At 41.7% G+C, this 20,663-nt stretch overlaps 1 protein-coding gene across 1 annotated transcript in view; it reads left to right on the top strand.

The window, feature by feature from the left end:
* Window positions 1–17,897, top strand: part of TNFAIP1 (TNF alpha induced protein 1) — a 39,916-nt gene extending 22,019 nt beyond the window's left edge. The window contains exons 6-7 of the mRNA XM_082244703.1: window positions 13,883–14,078; window positions 16,484–17,897. Coding sequence (XP_082100829.1) covers window positions 13,883–14,078; window positions 16,484–16,720 — 433 coding nt within the window. The 3' untranslated portion in view covers window positions 16,721–17,897. The remainder of the gene's footprint in view (window positions 1–13,882; window positions 14,079–16,483) is intronic.
* The last annotated feature ends 2,766 nt before the right edge of the window (window positions 17,898–20,663 follow it).

The raw sequence follows: 20,663 nt of genomic DNA, 5'->3' as shown, positions 1-20,663 counted from the left end.
GGGTGAGCTGCTGCACAAAGGAATCATAGAAAAAACCCCAAGTGAATATTGAACAATAATGTGCTGCGCTAAAATATAGTGAATACTGAAATCACCAAAAATATATATACAAGAAATATATAATACAAAAAACTTTATATACCACTCAAAGTGTGTGTGAGGAAAAAAGATAACAAGAAATTAATCAGTGTTCCTTTAAAAATGTGAATATCACCAATGTAAATCAATAATTAAATAAACATAAATCATCAAGTGCAAATTATAATGAAGTGAAAAGATAAGGATATTAATTAAATTCAATCCCAATAAAGTCCATACAGAAATTTGAAGAAAATCCAAGAAGGTGTGCCACAGGGTCCCAAAAAAGTGCATCCACACAATTCCTTGTGAAAATATAGTAGACACCGATGTGCAAATCACCCAGGGAAAACAGATGGCTGCTTACCAGAACGGGTAGGTCTCTCAAATTAATGAGTAGACCACAGAAAGCATAAGTGTAATGCCAAGGATGGCCACAGGATGTCTCCTTTATATTCTCAATGGCGATGTCCACATAGTAGGAAATAAATTAGGACAGGGACATAGTGTAACTCCGTATATAAGGCATTTATTAATGATAAAAGGCAGATAAAAACACTCACATTTGCGATGTGAATTCAAGGCATCTATAAGTTACAGGTACGCTGGAAACGAACGAACATCTCCCTCGCTGTTAGTGTCTAAGGAGCCGGCTTGTTGGGGGCGTGGTCTCGTCACGTCTAGATCGTTCGTTTCCAGCGTACCTGTAACTTATAGATGCCTTGAATTCACATCGCAAATGTGAGTGTTTTTATCTGCCTTTTATCATTAATAAATGCCTTATATACGGAGTTACACTATGTCCCTGTCCTAATTTATTTCCTACTATGTGGACATCGCCATTGAGAATATAAAGGAGACATCCTGTGGCCATCCTTGGCATTACACTTATGCTTTCTGTGGTCTACTCATTAATTTGAGAGACCTACCCGTTCTGGTAAGCAGCCATCTGTTTTCCCTGGGTGATTTGCACATCGGTGTCTACTATATTTTCACAAGGAATTGTGTGGATGCACTTTTTTGGGACCCTGTGGCACACCTTCTTGGATTTTCTTCAAATTTCTGTATGGACTTTATTGGGATTGAATTTAATTAATATCCTTATCTTTTCACTTCATTATAATTTGCACTTGATGATTTATGTTTATTTAATTATTGATTTACATTGGTGATATTCACATTTTTAAGGAACACTGATTAATTTCTTGTTATCTTTTTTCCTCACACACACTTTGAGTGGTATATAAAATTTTTTGTATTATATATTTCTTGTATATATATTTTTGGTGATTTCAGTATTCACTATATTTTACGCAGCACATTATTGTTCAAAATAAGCCTTATTGTTGACACAGAATTTTTTTTTTTTTTGGGAAAGTGCTATTCGGGGCAATGGTTTATATAAGTCAATACATAAAAGATTGGTTTTAGAAAAGCTATGACAAACAGATCCATACTGCAATAAATTGTTGAGTGCATACTGGCTTTTTAAAAAAAGTGCAGCTGATTTCTTGTATATCTTGAGGGACCTGCAAGGTTCTTTGGCTGGAGATCATAACCACTATACACCTTTTTATATTTGTGATTTTAAAGCCTTGGGTTTTTTTGCCTTCATGCGTTCTATGCATGAAGTTAAAAAAAACTTTTGTGCTGCATGTGCTCCCCCCCCCCCCCCCCAATTATACTTGCCCGAACCCAATCCATGTGCACAAAAGCAGCGACTCTCGCTCACCTTATTGGACAGACTGATAGCAGCAGAAGCCACTGGCTCCTGCTGCTGTCAACTATATTTTGTGATGAGGGGGCGGGGCCAAGCAACACTGTCTTTTGTCAATGGGAAAATACATTGCAGCACAGGAGCAAGCCTGCTCGAGTGCCCCTATAGTAAGCAGCTTCCTATGGGGCACTCGCTGAAAGGGAGGAGCCAGGAGCACCTGCGGGGGGACCAAAGAAGAAGAGGCTTTGGGCTGCTCTGTGCTAAACCAATGCACAGAGCAGGTAAGCATAACCTGTTTTTTATTTGAAAGCGAAAAAAAAAAAAAACCTTTTTAATGTTAATCCTACAGTACAAGATACAACTGAGTTGAGTATTCATAGACCCTGCGTTATAGGCTTGTTCAGGTGACTGGACTTTCGAGGACATGCACCTTGGGAGCCACCCTTTCACACTTTGAGTCCTCAATTCTTTGCTAGTGTACTAAGATGATAGACCTTTTCTGACACCAAGAGCCAGAGCTGAATGGATTAAAAAGTACACACATCCCTTTTTTTTTTTTTTTATACTGGTTAGGCAGGATAGTTAGGAGAAGATGGGAGGGAACACTTTTAAGAATAGTTATGCTTTTCTTACACTTTAAGCACCCTAAAAGAACCAGTTCAGCCCCCCCCCCCCCTTACAGCACCCTATGCTCTTACAGCACCCTATGCTTCCTAGGGACCCCAACTTGGTTTTACCTGCCATGCAGCAATCCCCTTTTGAACCTTTCAGGGATATCCCTTTAGGTAACCTCTCCTGCAAATGTCCCTTTTTGATTTGCTATCACATCTTTCATATGTGTCTCTGAGCTGATCCTCAGTCTTCACAAAGAAAAGGAAGTCCTATGCCCGAGGTCATTGAGGTTTAGGAAGAAAAAATGAAGATCTAGGGGATTATTCACTATAGGTCAGTAGTAAGTGCAGTTGCTCCAAAGCTTAGTACATGAGGTAAAGCTTCACTTTGCAAAGAATACCCGATCACATGCAAAGAAAATAAAAAAGAAATAGCAATTTCTCTTTCGTTCATTGACGGACACAGCGACATATCTTCATTAGTCGAATGGGTTATGCTGTGCTTCCTAGGAGTAGGACACTAAAAGTTTTTGTTAACTTTGTTAACCTTTTTCCGCCTAGTGTCCTACTCCTAAGAAGCACAGCATATCTTATTCAACTAATGAAGATATGTCGCTGTGTCCGTCAATGACCATCCGAGAAAAGGATTTTATGGTAAGACAAAAATCCAGTTTTTGCTTGCACATGATTGGATTATGGAAGTTAGCAGAGCTTATGCTCATTTACTAAGCTCTGGAGTAACTGCACTTGCAGAGAGCACAGTCTATTTACCTTTAGTAAATCGCCCCCCATAGTCCTTTTATCCGTGTGCCCTGCTTCAAAGCACCCATTGCCTGGATGTAGTCAGAGCCATCTGTCTACCTCGAATCAACAGCCTGAAGAAGACCGACTCCCTGCTTGCCATATCCTCTGGACCTTGCAAGAGACATCTATTTCTAAGACAGCTCATTGCTAGAACTTACACTGTAAAGGAAAAAACTAGGGATGCACCGATACCACTTTTTTGCCAATGAGTACGAGTACTGATACATTAGTGCAATTTGGGTGGGTGGTGCGCTTCAGAAGTGGAAATGTAACTTATAAGGGTGTGGCTTAAAACATGGCTTAAAATGGTGAATATATAAAATAAAGACGTGTTCCTGTGATAAAATTGTGTATTCGTTAAATTATGCCGTGGTGATCAAACAAATTAAAATGTAAATAAACCATTACAATATATCTTCTATACAAAAAAAGTGCTGAGTACTTCAATTTCATAAAAAATCAGTAAATAAATAATCCGTTAATAAAGTATAAATATATAGATGGAGTTTCAAAACCAATTAAAGGTGCTTTGTGCTTTCTGAAATAAATAAATAAAGTGCACTGTTCAAGGTGTCCATTTATAAAAATCCAAAAATCAGGTACAATTCCCTTCAATAGCTTCAAAGAATAGTAAACGTGCTCTCATGCAAGAAATAAGGGTGTTGTGACTTGCTGCCTCCACCAGGTGTCACATCTAGGTGTTCTATATTCTCACCTCAATAAGGTGTATATTGCGCCTGTATGTAAAGCTTAGCCTCCGGGTAACATGTAGGCTTTTGCTAATTCCAGTCTCCTGTTTCGACCTCCGGGTGTTTTCCTGTCCTGTCCTTTCAGCTTTTGGGGTGTAATCTGTAATCTGGCTATCCCGGGCCGGGCTGCTCCTACGGCCACATCACCCTGAACACGCCCGATCTCGTCTGATCTCGGAAGCTAAGCAGGGTCGGGCCTGGTTAGTACCTGGATGGGAGACCGCCTGGGAATACCAGGTGCTGTAGGCTTAGGAGCAGCCCGGCCCGGGATAGCCAGATTACAGATTACACCCCAAAAGCTGAAAGGACAGGACAGGAAAACACCCGGAGGTCGAAACAGGAGACTGGAATTAGCAAAAGCCTACATGTTACCCGGAGGCTAAGCTTTACATACAGGCGCAATATACACCTTATTGAGGTGAGAATATAGAACACCTAGATGTGACACCTGGTGGAGGCAGCAAGTCACAACACCCTTATTTCTTGCATGAGAGCACGTTTACTATTCTTTGAAGCTATTGAAGGGAATTGTACCTGATTTTTGGATTTTTATAAATGGACACCTTGAACAGTGCACTTTATTTATTTATTTCAGAAAGCACAAAGCACCTTTAATTGGTTTTGAAACTCCATCTATATATTTATACTTTATTAACGGATTATTTATTTACTGATTTTTTATGAAATTGAAGTACTCAGCACTTTTTTTGTATAGAAGATATATTGTAATGGTTTATTTACATTTTAATTTGTTTGATCACCACGGCATAATTTAACGAATACACAATTTTATCACAGGAACACGTCTTTATTTTATATATTCACCATTTTAAGCCATGTTTTAAGCCACACCCTTATAAGTTACATTTCCACTTCTGAAGCGCACCACCCACCCAAATTGCACTATTGTATTGACTGGTTCCTGGTACCAGTATTGTGGTGCAGCAGCAGGAAGGGAAACATATACGACCTCGGATAGCGCAGGAACCACCCATACATATAAGTACTGATACATTAATTTTTTTTTTTTTTTTAAGTACTCGCTGATTCCAATTACCGATACCTATTTCCGGCATTTAGGGGAAATCAAGATGACGAGGAGGAGCAGGGAGAGGGGGGGTCTCCATCATCTATCAGTGTGCTGTGTAATATTACCATCTGGATGAGACCAAGTGATGAAAAAACACAGCACTCCCCAACACAGCCCTGCCAGCCCCACAGCTAGGGGGACCATGCTGTCATCACACATCGTCCTCCCCCAGTCCCATCTCCTCCATCTCGCATCCCCCTCCTCCTGCAGTCCATACAACATGTTTGAGTGCAGGAGTAAGTAACCTAAAATACAGTGTATTGAGTGCAGAAGGTGTGGGTGTAGTGAGAGAGAAAGGGGGAAAAGAGTGTGGGGGGAGAGGGGGGACAAAGCGAGAGGGAGAGATTCTCTATGGCACTACAAATCCCAGCATGACCGACTCCCATTTCTCAGCTCACACAGCACAAGGAGATGTCCACCAAAGGGGGTCACTGCAGGCCGTCAGCCTTTCCCCCCTATATGTATATACTCTCACCGGCCACTTAGGTACATTTCTTCAATTGCTTGGTAACACAATTTGCTAATTAACCAAAATTGAACAATAAAAAATTGTTGCCTAATCTGATGAGTCTCAAATTCAGCTGCGACATTCAGATGGTAGGGTTAGAATTGGGCATAAACAATATGAACGCATGGATCCTGCCTTGTATCAACAGTTCAGGCTGGTGGTGGTGGTGTAATGGTGTGAGGAATATTTTCTTGGCACACTTTGGGCCCCTTAGTACCAATTGAGCATCATTTAAAGGCTTACCAGAGTATTGTTGCTGACCATGTCCACCACTTTATGACTACTGTGTACCCATCTTCTGATGGCTACTTCCAGCAGGATAATGCACCATGTCACAAAGCTCAGATCATCTCAAACTGTTTTCTTGAACATAACCATGAGTTCATTGTACTCCAATGGCCTTCAGTCATCATATCTCTGTCCAACAGAGCACCTTTGGGATGTGGTGGAACGAGAGATTGGAATCATTGATGTGCAACAACTGCATGATGCTATCATGTCAATATGGACCAAAATCTCTGTGGAATGTTTCTCACACCTTATTGAATCTAAATCACGAAGATTTAAAGCAGTTCTGGCACTAGCAATGTATACCTAATAATAAAGTGCCTGGTGTGTGTGTTTTTATATGGGCAGCACAGGGTTAACAATATGGTCCTAATTATAGTACAGCTGTGTCCTAGTCCACACTCACAGGGCAGAACAGGGTAAACTATGGGTTACTGTCTAGCCTAACAGATGGGCTTTATAGCACACGGGCAATACAGGGTTAAACAATAGGCTCCTAAATAGCTAACCAGGGGCTTCTCTCCCCCCCGCAGGCAGCTCTGGAGTTAACACTGGGATCCTGCCTAACCAGTGTGTCTCCTCTCCCTACAGGTAGCACAAAGGCAGTACAAGGTTAACTCGACCCCTAATTAGAGCCTCAGCCAGCTCTTACACAGGCAGCACAGGGTTAAACTTTGAGTTCCTCTTTAGCCAGTCAGCAGCGGGCTCTTCTCCCAGCAAGCCACTCAGGGAGTCTGTATGATGCCAGGCCCCAGCAAAGGTGTTTTGCCTGCGCACACACAGCAGAAACAATGGAGGCAGGAGGAGAGCCCTGAGCCCTAAAAAAGAAGAGTGCAGGTCAGGTCTGGAGGAGCCACATCTTCACCTGGTGGGCTGAGCAAGGCTGATGAAGAATTTCAGCTTTTCTAAAAGACGTTCCTGGATACCTGCTCTCTCCTGGATGGTACATTCAGGCTGTTCCTCCATGCATGGCAGACTCAACATGTGAAGATTTGTCTCCAGACACACTGACTGCTACAGCGAAAGCTGCCCCTGATTTTGTTACATGTCAGCAGGGAAACCCCACATCAGTGGTTAAGGACATGGCAGGCCTTCTCCCTAAGGCTCCTTTCACACGGCCGCTCCGTGTGAAAGGTCCGCTGCGGGACTTTTTTTTTTTTTTTTTCCACGCAGCGGATGACATTTCTGTCATCCGCTCCGTGTGCCCGCATATCATCCCATCCGTTTGCGGATGATATGCGGACCTAATGTAAGTATATGGCACTGCGGATGTCAGCGGATGACACCGCTGACATCCCGATTTTCCTTCCTTTCCATTTTTTACACGGATGGAAAAATGGGGTTCTGTTCCGTTCCAAAAAACGGAACAGAACTGAAAGGAGGAAAATCGGATGTCAGCGGATGGTATTCTGCTGACATCCGCAGTGCCATTCACTTACATTGATGTCCGCAAATCATCCGCAAAAAAATAGGATGATTTGCGGACACACGGAAAGCAGCGGAGCGGCCGTGTGAAAGGACCCTAAAGGCAAATAATTGCCGGCATTCTTTTGTTTACATTTCAGCTGTCAGCAGGGGAATCTGCTGACAGCTGAAAGAAGCGAGCTTGACGGCATCGGCTTTTAGTATTTGGAATTTTCACGAGTACCCATACTCGTGCAAATGCTTGTTACCGATGCAACCCTAGAATAAAACACTCTTCCTATGCTTTCATACGCCCACTCCATCAAGTCAATGGGTGTTTTCCTGGCATTCTGGTACTAAAAGCCTGGCTGCCTGTTCATACCTCTTTTCAATGTCTTACCAGGTGGACATCCAGTCTTTTACGGATGCAGATTTTGGCTGCAAGGTTCTCGCAGCAGAACCTTGACTTTGGGTTTTTTAACCCTTGTTGGTAGGCCTGTTGGAACAGTTCTGCTTGCTTAGTTGTTGCCCACCCATCTCATCCATTGTTTAGGGATGCCTCATAGCCTGTTATTGCTCAGCCTGTGTTCTATATTGTATGACTGGGATAAGCAGAAGCTAGGCTTGCCTATAAATTCCATATCTTGAGTGCAGTACAGAACACAGGCCACCCTCCCTTCTATTTCTTCTTTTTTTTTTTTTTTTTTTTCTTATTTTTTTAACCAATGTACTTTCATTTTTCATAAAGTAAAAAAAAAAGACAAAATCACGGTTGGTACAGAAAAAAGTTACAATTCAACATGATCTAATACTGGTAGGGTATCAAATACAGTTGTGAGCATAGCTCCTAGGAGTGGTCCAGAAGGAAAAACAATTTGCCTTCCCTAACACAGATCTTGTATACAGGATATTCATCCAGCAGTTAACCATTTTAGAGGGTAAGGAGGAGGGAAAATAATTAGGGGAGGGGGGTGGGGGCAACAAAAGCAAGAGAAGGGAAAAGCAAAGAATCACAAAGACAGTCCAAAAATGTTTTATAAGATTTAGCGGACAATTGCAACCCATATAGGTTAACCTATATAATGGAAGCACATGGGTTCACTGCTGTTCTCCACTGCCAAGCTTTGGGCACTGCAGCCATTTTCCATTTAAGGAGAATAAGCTTCTACTCATAAAATGTCGCAGTAAGCACATTTTGGTGAAAAGAGATCTACAAATTTGTACCCACTCTAAGCAAAAGTTAGCTGGTTCCCAGGGGAGGGGACTCGCTGATTTAGAAGAGCACTAAACTCCACCTCCTTCCAAAATGTTTGAAGACTGGGACAAGTGCAGACAATAGGAATAAAAGTGCCCACCTCCGACCTACATCTAGGGCAGTATTGATCAGTTGTGGGTTCAAAAAAGAGAGCCTCTGAGGGGTATGATCTGCACAATGTAAAGACTTCAACTGAATGAACTTGCCCCTAGCCAAAATCATTGGGATAAATTTGTTGTATATCCCCCCCAGCCCTCGTCCGTAAAGGCTGGATAAGTCCCTCCTATTAGGTAGGGCACAGTGGGGTGACTATAGTTGTCTCCTTAAGGAAATTCGAAGATAGAGAGAAGAAATTATCCTGTCTGCATTTTTACAAATCAAGAAGCGCTCAACTGAATGTGACGTTAGGGTAATAGAGGTGGGGATTGTGCTCTAGCCGCAAGTCTTAGTTGAAGGTATCTAAAGAACATTCCTTTGGGGAGGGGAATCTTTGTCTTTAAGTTGCCAAAGGTCAAAAGGGAGCCATTAGGAATAATAATTTGTTTAAAAAGTGGTAATGCCAAATTTCGCCCACACTACAGGATCCAGAATCGACTGAAGATGTGAGAGGGAGGGATTACCTCACAGTGGTATAGATGGTGAAATAGTGTTAGGCTCATTCAGAAATCTGGTCACCTATTGGTATCGGAGTCGTGATACCAGGGTTAGACTTAAAGTGGAGTTCCACCCTATTTTTATACTTACCTCCATCTTCTCGCTCCGGGTCACCTGAAAAAGAAATGGATAATCGCATATTTTTTTTTTTTTTACTTACCTCGTAGCGAAGAAAATATACTTACCTTACTTCCTTCTTCCTCCTTCCTCGGCCGCGGCCCGTCGTCACTTCCTGGCTCTGCAATGATTCCTGGGAGCTGGACGTCATAGCTCCCAGGAATCATTGCGCCTGCACCGGCCCCGACGTCAGTTCCGGGTCGCGCGCGTCATCCCCTTCTAAACAGCTTCTGGGCATGCCCAGAAGCTGTGGAGGGATGACGCGCGCGACCCGGAAGTGACGTCGGGGCCGGCGCAGAGCATCGTGGGACCAAAGAAGGCGGAAGAAGACGCCGAAGAGGACGCGCTGGCTTCAAGCTGCCCACATCTGAGATGGCAGCGCTGGACAAGACGTTTGCAAGGTAAGTATTTGTCCTAACAGGTAAGTGCAACCCGGGACAGATCAGAGGCTAGCCATTGTGGAATGCACTAGCCCTGACTGTCCCGGGGGTATTAAAAAAAAAAAAAAAAAATCCAGGGTGGAACTCCGCTTTAAGCCCTCGAAAAACCAAATTCCGCATAGGAGCCAAAAGTGCCGCTCCAGAGTTGACAACTGGGTTGCCTCTCGCTGCCCAGTAGTAATGCCTAAAGTAAGGAAGGGCCAGACCCCTCATTGACATTGGGAGCTGCAGAGTAGTTTTTGCTAAGCGGGGAATCTTCCCAGACCAGAAAACCTGGGTAAGCAGTTGGGTCAGTTCTATAAAAAAAAAAATCCCTAGGGACCAAAACACAGAGAAATTTCGGCAAAAAGGTAATTTTGATCAAATTAACACAGCCCAGTGGAGTTAATGGCGGGGATTTCCATATCCCTTATTTTATGAGTAAATTGATTCACAACCGGTTGAAGGTTGTTTGCCAAGAATCAGTTGAAATCATATGTTGTTTGGATTCCCATACTTATATTGGGTAACTAAGTATAAGTGGGAAATTCGTAATTGAGATGGGAGCCCCGGTTTCAACAGAAACAAAACCGATTTATTCCAGTTTACGCGTACACCAGAGAACTCCCTGAATCCGTCAATGAGAGACAGGGCCGGGTGTCCTTTAAAAACAGCAGGGTTTCATCGGCGTCTAAAGATATATTTTTTCCGACATAGATCTGACCTCAATGCTCAGTACTCTCTCTGAGCTGCGGAAAGAGAACACTATTGGTTCAATAGCCAGGTGAAATAGCCCAGGGGAAAGGGGGCACCCCTGCCTCGTCCCCCTATTTAGCGGGAAAAAAAGGAAAAGCAATATATTGGTTTGCACCCTGGCCATGGGGTGGGCATAAAGCTTAACCCAGTCTACAAATTTAAGCCTAAACCCAAATTTCCGCAGGGCCAACCAAAGATCGACATAGTTGAATGCCTTTTCTGCATCAAGGGAGGCCACTACCCCAGGATTGCAATCAAGACTGGCATTACAGTATAGAGGCGATGCAAGTTGATGTCAGTCCCCTTGCCCGGCATAAACCTTGATTGATCTCCATGAACAAACTTAAGAATGACCAAGTTTAAGAGATTGGCCAACACCCTAGTCAATATTTTGGCATCTACATTCGTACGTAGGGAGATTGGGTGGTAAGAGGAGTAAAGGGTTGGGTCCTTACCTTGTTTGGGGACCACTACTATTACTGCTTACGGCATTGAAGGCGGGAGTCTATTTTCAGTGAGCGCCACTTTAAACATTTCATACAAATGCGAGAGGAGAAGGTCCGTGTGAGCAAAAGTCTGCAGGCAGGCCATCTATGCCTGGGGTCTTCACTGCTTGTAGGGTAGCTAACGCTCATTTAATTTCATCCGGTTTTATGGGAGCATCCAGCTTCTGACAGGCTCTTTTTCTAAGCACTGGAAATACTATATCAAGATACTGGTTTAATTGTTCTAGGGAATACGGAGCTCTAGAGGAGTATAGCTGACTATAATAGGAGACAAAGCGGGCATTAATATGGGCCTGTTCCGTTAAGAATTGTCCATCGTCACACTGTATACCCTTAATATGGGCGACAGTAGTTTGGACCTTAGAGAGCCATGCCCATAGTTTGTACCCCTGATCAAATACCCGCTGAGACTGATGCAGTAGGATCTTACAGGAGGCCTCTGCCCAGAACAGGGACACCTCTATAGGCCAGAAGCATGTCCTGATAGATAATCTGATCTGGAGAGGCGGAATATCGGGTTTCAAGATCTTGAGCCCAGGATTCCGCTTTGGTCAGGGCAGCTTGAGAGTCATGGCGAGCCACACCATATGGAACTGATATTGTCCCCTAGTGAAAGCTCTAAACTCGTCCCAAACCACTTCAGGAGAGGCAGTTTCTAGATTGGGTGACCAATATTTAGAGAGAGCATTAACCATCTAAGAATCAACCTTTTCATCAGAAATCCAGTATCTAGACGCCATAATATCAGTACCTGTGAGTAATCCACACCAGCAGAGAAATGCAGGAGTGTTGTCTGAACTTCCTCACAGGAGGATAGATACCGCTTGTAAGGTAAAATAGTTGCACTAACATATAATATTCAATTGCGTCTGCTCACCAAGACAAAGTAGTCAGTAGTGGTGTCTGATGTAAGCTTATCCAGCCTTGGACAGGGGTATATTAAAGTCCCCTGCAAGGAGTATACGATCCGTAGGATAAAGTGCTACAATTTGTACTTTTTTTTTTTTTTTTTTTTTTTTTTTTTTTTTTTTTTTTTTTGCAAGCATGGAAATACTGGCAGGGGGAGGCAAATAAAGTCCCACAACGACCATTTGAATTGTATCAATCATAGCATGCATAATTTATTTACCCTCGTGGTCCAGATGGAGGTCTAACAGGTGAAAATTAAGGGCTTTATGTTTGCAGATACTAACACCTCTCGCATAAGAGGAGAAGGTTGCGTAATATTGACCCACCCAGGGTCTCAAGGCTGCTGCTCCCAATCAGGTGGGTTTACTGTGGGATGACAATGTGGGGTTTGTATGTTTTACGGTACACTAGATTCTGCATTTAATCCCCGGACATTCCAGGAGAATAACGTCACTGGCGCTATACAAGAAAGTTGAAATAGTGGACCTTTCTACTGCTTCTGTTTAACCCCAAGGAGATGCCAGAGCTCTGCATCCACCAGACATAGACAAGTTCCCAAAGGTGCTGTTTAACAGGAGTTAAGCCATATGTACCAGAACAATAAAAGAGAAACTGTTCCAAACATCCCCTCCCCTGCCCTCCGCACAGCACCACCCCAACTGTGGTGTGCTTGATCCCCAAACAGAAACCTGGTGAATCATCGCCACTTGAGGCTATGAGCCAAAAGGAAGTTTAGGCACTAAAGTTGTTCAGAGTGCAGAAAGATTACGTTGCGCCACCTGTCATCCGAAAGGAGCACTTGCAGAGTCTCTCGAGAAGGACTTTGAGAGCACTATTCTTAGTTGCAAATGGTGTAAAGAAAAAGAGGATCGCAGGCCCAATCACAGAGTTTAATCCTGTAGCGAAGAAACAAATGTACACTGCAATTAAAATTTATATAGGTTTAACAATCAAGCTTTGCCACTGAATTCTTTTTCCAGCAGATCAGAGTTCAAAGTGTTTCTCAATGCCTGCACTTGTCCTAAATTCAATACTAATGGTTGCTGTGAGAGTGGGATGTTAAAAATTTAAACTGATGGCTCTCACAAAAAGTATGGAGGTACTTGAAGTGCAGTAACTATATATTTTATAATTTTATCTTGCCTTGCATGTATCCAGCATGGCATCTGCAGTGGTGGAGATTGTTAGCCATCAGATTAGGTTGTCTAGGCTAGTGGTTCTCAACCTTTAGTGAGACCAGGGTAGGGTTATTTTTCTTCCAAAACATTCCCTGCTCCAATATTAATGGACTATTTACTTTTTTGCTAAAATTAATTGGCTGCCAAGGCACCCTAAAGTAACTAAAATCGCACGTGAGCCTTAACCCAGTGCACTGTGTGTTGCAGCATACTAAAACCATAGTGTGTTGTGTTTTTGTTGTTTAGCACCTTTTTGGGAACTTTATCAGAGTCTACCAAACCTACACTGATATCCCAACTGAACACCCGTCCACTGATGCATTTCACCCTTTTAAAGTAGCTCTATGATTAAGCTCAGAAGAGTGAAACACATTAGAGGAGGGATCGTCTTCAGGCGAGTATGTCAGGGTATGTTTGGCTGGCGCAATAAAGTTTTAACAAGGATGTAATGTCATCAGTTTTCAGCTACTTGTTTTCTTAAACCTGAGTGCATAGAGTGAGAATAGGAACTAAGCAAACAAACTGGAGAGAGGGAGTAACTAACGCATGCTACTGCTGACTCCCCTGGTCTCTGTTCTGCTCCTCAATTCTATACAATCATTCCAGCCAACTCTGATTCTCAAGACACCGCTTACCCCCACCGGATAAGCAGCAACCAGCATGGCCTAATGCAAGTTGGTGTGACAGCAGTGTATATGCAGGGCATACTTATGAATGGGCTATAAAGACGCAAAGAAAACATTTTCTGATTTTTTTTTTTTTTCATGGGAAATAAATTATTTGGTATGTACAAAAAGTACAAAGAATTGTAATGAAGTGATCTATGTTGGTTATTTCAGCAACTCTGATGACCACCTTCTGAAAAACATTGAGCTTTTTGATAAGCTCTCCCTCAGATTCAACGGACGAGTCTTATTCATAAAGGATGTGATCGGAGATGAAATCTGCTGCTGGTCTTTTTATGGTCAAGGGAGAAAACTGGCAGAAGTTTGCTGTACTTCTATTGTTTATGCCACTGAGAAGAAGCAAACAAAGGTAATTTTCTTTTATCCTTTTTTTATTGTCCTACATTCTATAGACCCCGATAGTGGTTAACCAGCTCAAGCCAATTCTGACACTTCGCTCCTACATGGGAAAAAAACATAATTTTTATTTATTTTTTTGCTAGAAAATTACTCAGAACCCCCAAACATATGTTTTTTTTTTTTTTTTTAGCAGGGAATAAAATGGCGGTCATAACTTTTTATGTCACATGGTATTTGCCAAGCAATTTTTCAAACATGATTTTTTGGGGAAAAAAAGTTTCATGTCTTTCTGCTGCTCCATTCTATGTCATCAGCGTGATAACATCTGACAAGTTCTCCGACACGAGATAAAAGCATCTGAAAATTTGTGTCAAGGTGGGAGCTTAGAGGGAGATTAGTGGAGAGATGGTCTATTCCGATAACAGCTCTGCATTCTTCATTCCTTTGCCTATGTGGAGTGGGGGTGTGGGCCTTTCCTCCAATCAGCTCTCACACAGTGTAAGCCCAGACTCCCCTTCCCCTGCTGAATGAGGAAACAAGATTTCTAACACGAGCTGCACTTTTCTAAAGCATATTAAAAGCTGAAGATAGCAAACATACAAATAAAACATATGTAGGGAGATTGGTTTAATCTGTGTATCATCTGAGGCTGTTCACTTCACTGGGTTTACAACCACTTTAAGCGTAAAATCCTTTTCTTGGAGTACATTGCAGGACTCAGAAATCCCTACCCTCCTGCCAGTTCCTCCATTGCTTGTTACAAACCTGAGGTTTAGCTGAGACAGGAGGGGTTATGTCTGGGCTGGGTTTCCTGTCTATTTTTGCCAGTGTCACTGTACCTGAAGCTGGCGGCATAACCCAAGTAGTCATGAATGTGAAGTCCTCTGTGTCCTGTGATGTACTCCAAGAAAGAAAGGGATTGAAGAGGTAAACCAAATATCCTGATTTATTGCAGCGGTTACCAGACTTCCGCTTTGTATATCCTGTGAATGTGAATATTGATCCAATCTTTCCACATGCTGTTTCATGCAACTGTAATAATTGGTAATCTATCAAACCCCCTTTACCAGTTTTTATTTCTTTAGGTATTTTTATGGTGAAATAAAAATGTCTGTTTTGCCCATTCTACAATTTGTAATTTAAATGTTTTTATTCTTCACTAATGATGCCTTTCTTCATAGAAATAAAAGTTGTATGCCTACTCTTTGTATGTACTGGATCCCATTTACTAAATCTTCAGCTTGTTTTTTATTGCTTACTCTCTGGTAAAGCCCATTTGATCATTGCTTTTCTTGACAGAACTTTTTATAATTCCTGGTCAGCATTTTCATTATTGAGCCTTTCTTCAATATTCTAGGCTGCCCAATAAAAAAAAAAAAAAGATCTAAAAACTGATTGCAGTCAGTTGTATAAAATTGAAAGCACTGTTCGCATGGCTTAGCCAAGTCCATGCCTTCATTTTTTTCACTGCAGTTTGGTCTTGGAATTGTGTTATCCTATCAAAGAACACTAAAGGAAAAGGGACGCACTAAAGCTGGCCATACGTAGATTGAAATGTGGCTGTTCAGCAGGAACTGGACAAATTTTGATCCCTATATGTCTGTTCCTGTTTGAGAGGCGGTCTAGTGATCGACTCCTACCGAACAGGACTGTCAGTACATTTTTGCTTGATCAGTGCTTGCTGCCAATTGGCTGCAGCACTGATCAGTGTATTCTGGCAGAGGAGGATTCTTGCGGCCAAAATACAGTAGTGCAGCAGAGGGATTTCCCTATGCACCTTGAGACCCCGTTCACACTGGAATGATACGACTTGCCGGGGCGACCTCACAGGTCGCGGTTCGCAGCTCGCATCGCGACCTCGGAGTGGCCGGCACGGACTTCATAACATTGAAGTCAATGCAGGTCGCCCCAAAGAAGCTCCGGACCCTTTTTCTAAGTCGGAGCGACTTATGTCGCTCCTATTAGAACGGATCCACAGCTTCTCTATGGCAGGTGACCAGGTCGCCTGACAGGTCGCCCCAGTGTGAACGGGGTCTTAATGTGGGGAGAATCTGCTCATGCTTTGTTTTTTTGTTTTTAAATCCGCTGACTGTTTTAAAAGAACCAATCAAACTAAGGCCAGCTTCATTTTATCAGCAAGTTGTTTGAGAGCATTGGGCAATGCCCTACAAATTGGTTACATCCTACTTTATTTTTTCAGTCGTGCAGGAGTGATATAAAACCACATTGGAATGTGTGTGTTTGTTTTTATTTTTTACAGGAATTAAATTTAGGTCCAAAGTTTTTTTTAAATTAATTTTAGGTAGTCTTCTGACTTTAGTTGTTGGCAAATGCTTTCCTTTAGTTGTATATTGAGGTTTAATTTGCCGTAATAATTTAAAAATAAAAGATTGTTTTCTTTGTATCACCTCTCAGGTTGAATTTCCTGAAGCACGAATTTATGAAGAGACGTTAAATGTTTTACTCTATGAAACACCACGAGTACCTGACAACTCTTTGTTGGAAGCCACAAGCCGTACACGCAGTCAAGCATCTCATAGCGAAGATGATGATGGTTTTGAGCTTCGTGACCGGGTTAGGCGCATTCACGTTAAGAGATACAGCACATATGATGACAGACAACTTGGTCACCAGTCTGCTTACAGGGACTGACTAAGTACAGAAAAGATGTTGCATACGAATGCAGTGAAGACCTCTTTGCCTAGAGAATGTTATAGCCGTAGTCTTCAGTTCACTGCATCTCCAATAATATGCATAAGTCATCAGCATCATATGGATGACTATAATTTTTTCTGGACAGTGGCATTAGACTCCGTTCTAGCACAATATGAGACACAGAAGAACTGATGCCCTCCTCCACATTTTGATTGAGGAAAGACCCTTACTTTGTCTCTTTAAGGCTTGTCTTTTTTGCACGGCCCAACTATGGTCACATTGTGGCTTTAGTGGATACATGGAAGTACCATGTCATTGAGCATTTCTCCCGATCTCTTTACCTATGTAGAGTACTGACAAAACGATTTATATCTGCCTCTTACTGGGAGATTTAGCCCATATTCTGACAGTAGTGATTTCTATTTTGTATGGTGCACATGGGAGCTTCTAACTTTTAAGTTTTAAGTGATAGTTTAGCATTTGGAAACAACACAGAAATGTGCAGACTTGCTTTTTTAGTAGGACGTAATGACAGTTTCAAACCAGTTGTGCCTTTTCACACTGAATGCACATTTGAAGACGTAAAACACTCCAAGGCCTATTAAGGCTAAGTGAAACACAGTGATCCAGAACAACTGCTCAGAATTATTTTCGTTACTGCTTGCATTGTCTTATTAAAGTGATTCTTGCATAAGAGCAGTATGGGGGTTGACCTCAGTCTTCCTTCTGAAACTGCCAGATTCCTGGCTGTGTCTGACGTTGATATGTTTCAGTTACAGCTCGGAACATGCATGCTTTAAATAAGTGTCAGAGCTACCTATCCTTGTATACTCATTCTGGATCAACCACTTATCAATCATTGAATTCAAAGACTTGGATTACCAGCCTAGGAACCGGCATTCTCAAAGGAGGGCTTGTAATGGCAGCCTCTGTTATTCTATCATGACATTGTCCCTTAGCTCACTTTAGTGAAGGGCACACATAGAAGACATAAGTGAAGTTTTAGTAACCCCCTGCTGACAGGATGAGATCAGATGGGAACTGTCCATGCCCAAAACGATTGAAAGGTTTCTGTAGCTTTGGGCAAGTAGTTCTCTTGTTTTCTATGAAGATTATATTCTTTTTCATGTGACTAGGCTATTGAATTTCGTATACGGTTACATTGCTGCATATCTCACTGTGTGACACACATCAGATGATTTTTTTTTTTTGACTGTTTCTTGATTCAGTACATTACTACATAACTCAACGTTTGAAAAAAAGGCAGCAGCAGTACTGCAGCTTTGAAATTGTCTGTTTGACAGCAACCTAAGACATGAACTATTTACTTCAATTCTGCAACTATCATCTACTACTGACATATATGAGATGCAGTCTGTTATTGGAGAAATGACAAGACTCCATCAAGCTTATTTAAAGGCTAAGGTTACCCTTTTTTTAAATAAAATAGACAATGTCTAGGCCAGTGACTGCAAAGTATTGAAGCCAGAGATTTTCAGGCAATTACATTTCATACCTTTTCGCTGGTCTCATACAGTAAACTAAAATCGAATTGGTAGTGGCCGATAACTGCACTCTGTACATTTTCAAAGTATTTTGTTTTTTGCCTCAGTCTGGAGCAAATGAAGAATGCAGCAGCCATGCAAATCTTGGCTTCTATTGTTTATCCTTGACACTTTTTTTTTCTGCCTTTTTTAGTATTTTAAGGTTGAAAGTGTTAATATTAAAAACTAGGTTTAATGCAGTAGGAAAAGACCACTTCTTTTAGTTGGCCTGCTTGATATGTTTTAAGGCCACTTAAAAGAAAAACAGCTAGCTAAAATCTATATTTATATATTGTTTTACTTTAATGCTTTAGTATATAGTTAGGATTGGAAACCTAAACCTTTCTGATGAACGTTGTTTTAGGCATATTTAAATAAGAAAATGATCGAATGTTTTTATTCACTTTTCTAGTTTTATGCTATTCTTAAGGGTTATTGACCATTTCATGGAATTTGTCAGTCCACTTTAAAGGGCTGTTTTCCTTACGGATTTACTCTGGTGGTCTTTTGGAAACTCTTGTAACGAGTTATCGCCTGCCTTAGACCCCTTTCACACATACGGACCATTTATCCCTTTTTTCATCCATCCGTTGACGGATGAAAAAAGACATTTTGTGCTTTTCAATGGAGAAATGGAAGTAAACTGATTGATCATCCATTTACATCCGCTTTGGTCAACATCCTTCTCTGGTACTTAAGTGGTTAAGGACTCTATCTGGCAGATGTAAAAATGGATGACAAACTGATGTACACATTATATGTTTTTTCTTTGAAAAAAATTGACTGAACTGATGAAACAAATGGACCGCATGTGTGAAAGGGACCTTGGAATTTCAAGTATGGCATTCTCTATAGTGGTTAATTTAAAGTTCACTTTTTCCAAAAAATGGCACGTGCAGTCATGGGGCCCCAGGAATATATAAAAAAAAAAAAAAAAAAAAAATGTTCCTTCGTTTTATTGAGAGAAGAGATTGGCCAAAAAAACCCAGGTAGCAATCCCTATGGCCAAAAAAACCCAGGTAGCAATCCCTATATCCTGCCTTGTTGCTGGGATGTAAAACTTGTTGGATGCTCACTCCCAGCATTACAGCAATAAAAAAAAACAACAGCTTTCTCAGCCTACCAAAAGGCAAGACGTGGAGATTGCTAATAGTAGGTTTATTGGCCACGCTTCCATGGGTGCCCATATGACCTACAGGTACAACAATAAAATTCATGAGAATTTTACCTGGCTGTACATTTTTTATATATATATAATAGAGAGAGAGAGAGATCTACTGTGGCCCCTGGACTGCATAGGTGATTTTAGCATTTAAACTTGACTAGCAGGGGGGGAATACCATTGTAATTGCTATAGCTAGTTCAGCAACATGGGCACTCAAGGGAGCTTGTCACTGGTGTCTGACATAAATTTGTTGTATGGTTTAAACCTCTACCATCTCCCTGAAGACAAAACATCAGTTAAGGTGACAAAGTTGCCTGGTATTGAGAACGATTGGCATCACAGTCTAGGTATTGTAAGGGGGAAAAAAATGGTTCCAAAGGTAGGTTGTTTTTATTAAATACTGTCACATGTCAGCAATGGCGACCTCTGTTCCTGTTTTTCTTCTAAACTGCATTGTTTCACATTAAAGTAGAACTGTAGCTAAGCTAAGGACATCCAAATGTTTACAAAAACCTGAAAGTGGAAGTAAAGTTCACTTTTTAAACTTGTTCCTACAGGTACGCCTATAATAAGTCTTACCCGTAGGTACAGTGAATATCTCCTAAACTTGCGCTGTTCAGGAGATATTCACACAGCATGCAGACTGTGACCTCATTGATGCATGAGCTCTGAAGGGATGGCATAGAGCCTTATTCATAGAGCTGGAGCCTGCGAACCCGGAAGAAATACCAAGTGAAGATGAAAGCGTCGGGGTGTTGCACTGGAGGGCTTCATGTCCAGGTAAATCTGTCATAATGTGCTAGTATGCAGTGCATACTAGTACATTTTGACTTAATTTTGCAGGAGGGCCCAGTTTTTTTTTGTATTTTTCTGGCAATTTACTACCACTTTAAAGGGGAACTAGGAACTATACTAGGCTCCAGCAATGTGACCTCCTGGAGCTTCTTCACCGGCCCCCAACATCTTTTAACAGCCAACTTCCAGGTATCAACCGCTTTCATTGGCTGGGAGGGGATGTGCGGAATGACGTCGGGCTTCAGCATTGCTGAATTTCTACAGAGCTCTATGCGCGCAACTCACTGTAAAGGGGCAGACAGGCAGGTAGGTCATTTTTAATGCAGAAGAGGCAAAGCATGTCTCTCCTGCATTAAAAATCCTGCCTGTTCATCCATTTTTATTTATTACCTAAAGTTCCACTTTACCCAGTAGTATATGAACTTTTAAACTAGCC

Source organism: Pelophylax lessonae (assembly GCF_965119305.1).
Source record: "Pelophylax lessonae genome assembly, chromosome: 2".
Classification (NCBI taxonomy): Eukaryota; Metazoa; Chordata; class Amphibia; order Anura; family Ranidae; genus Pelophylax; species Pelophylax lessonae.
This window is presented reverse-complemented; position numbering and strand designations above follow the sequence as displayed.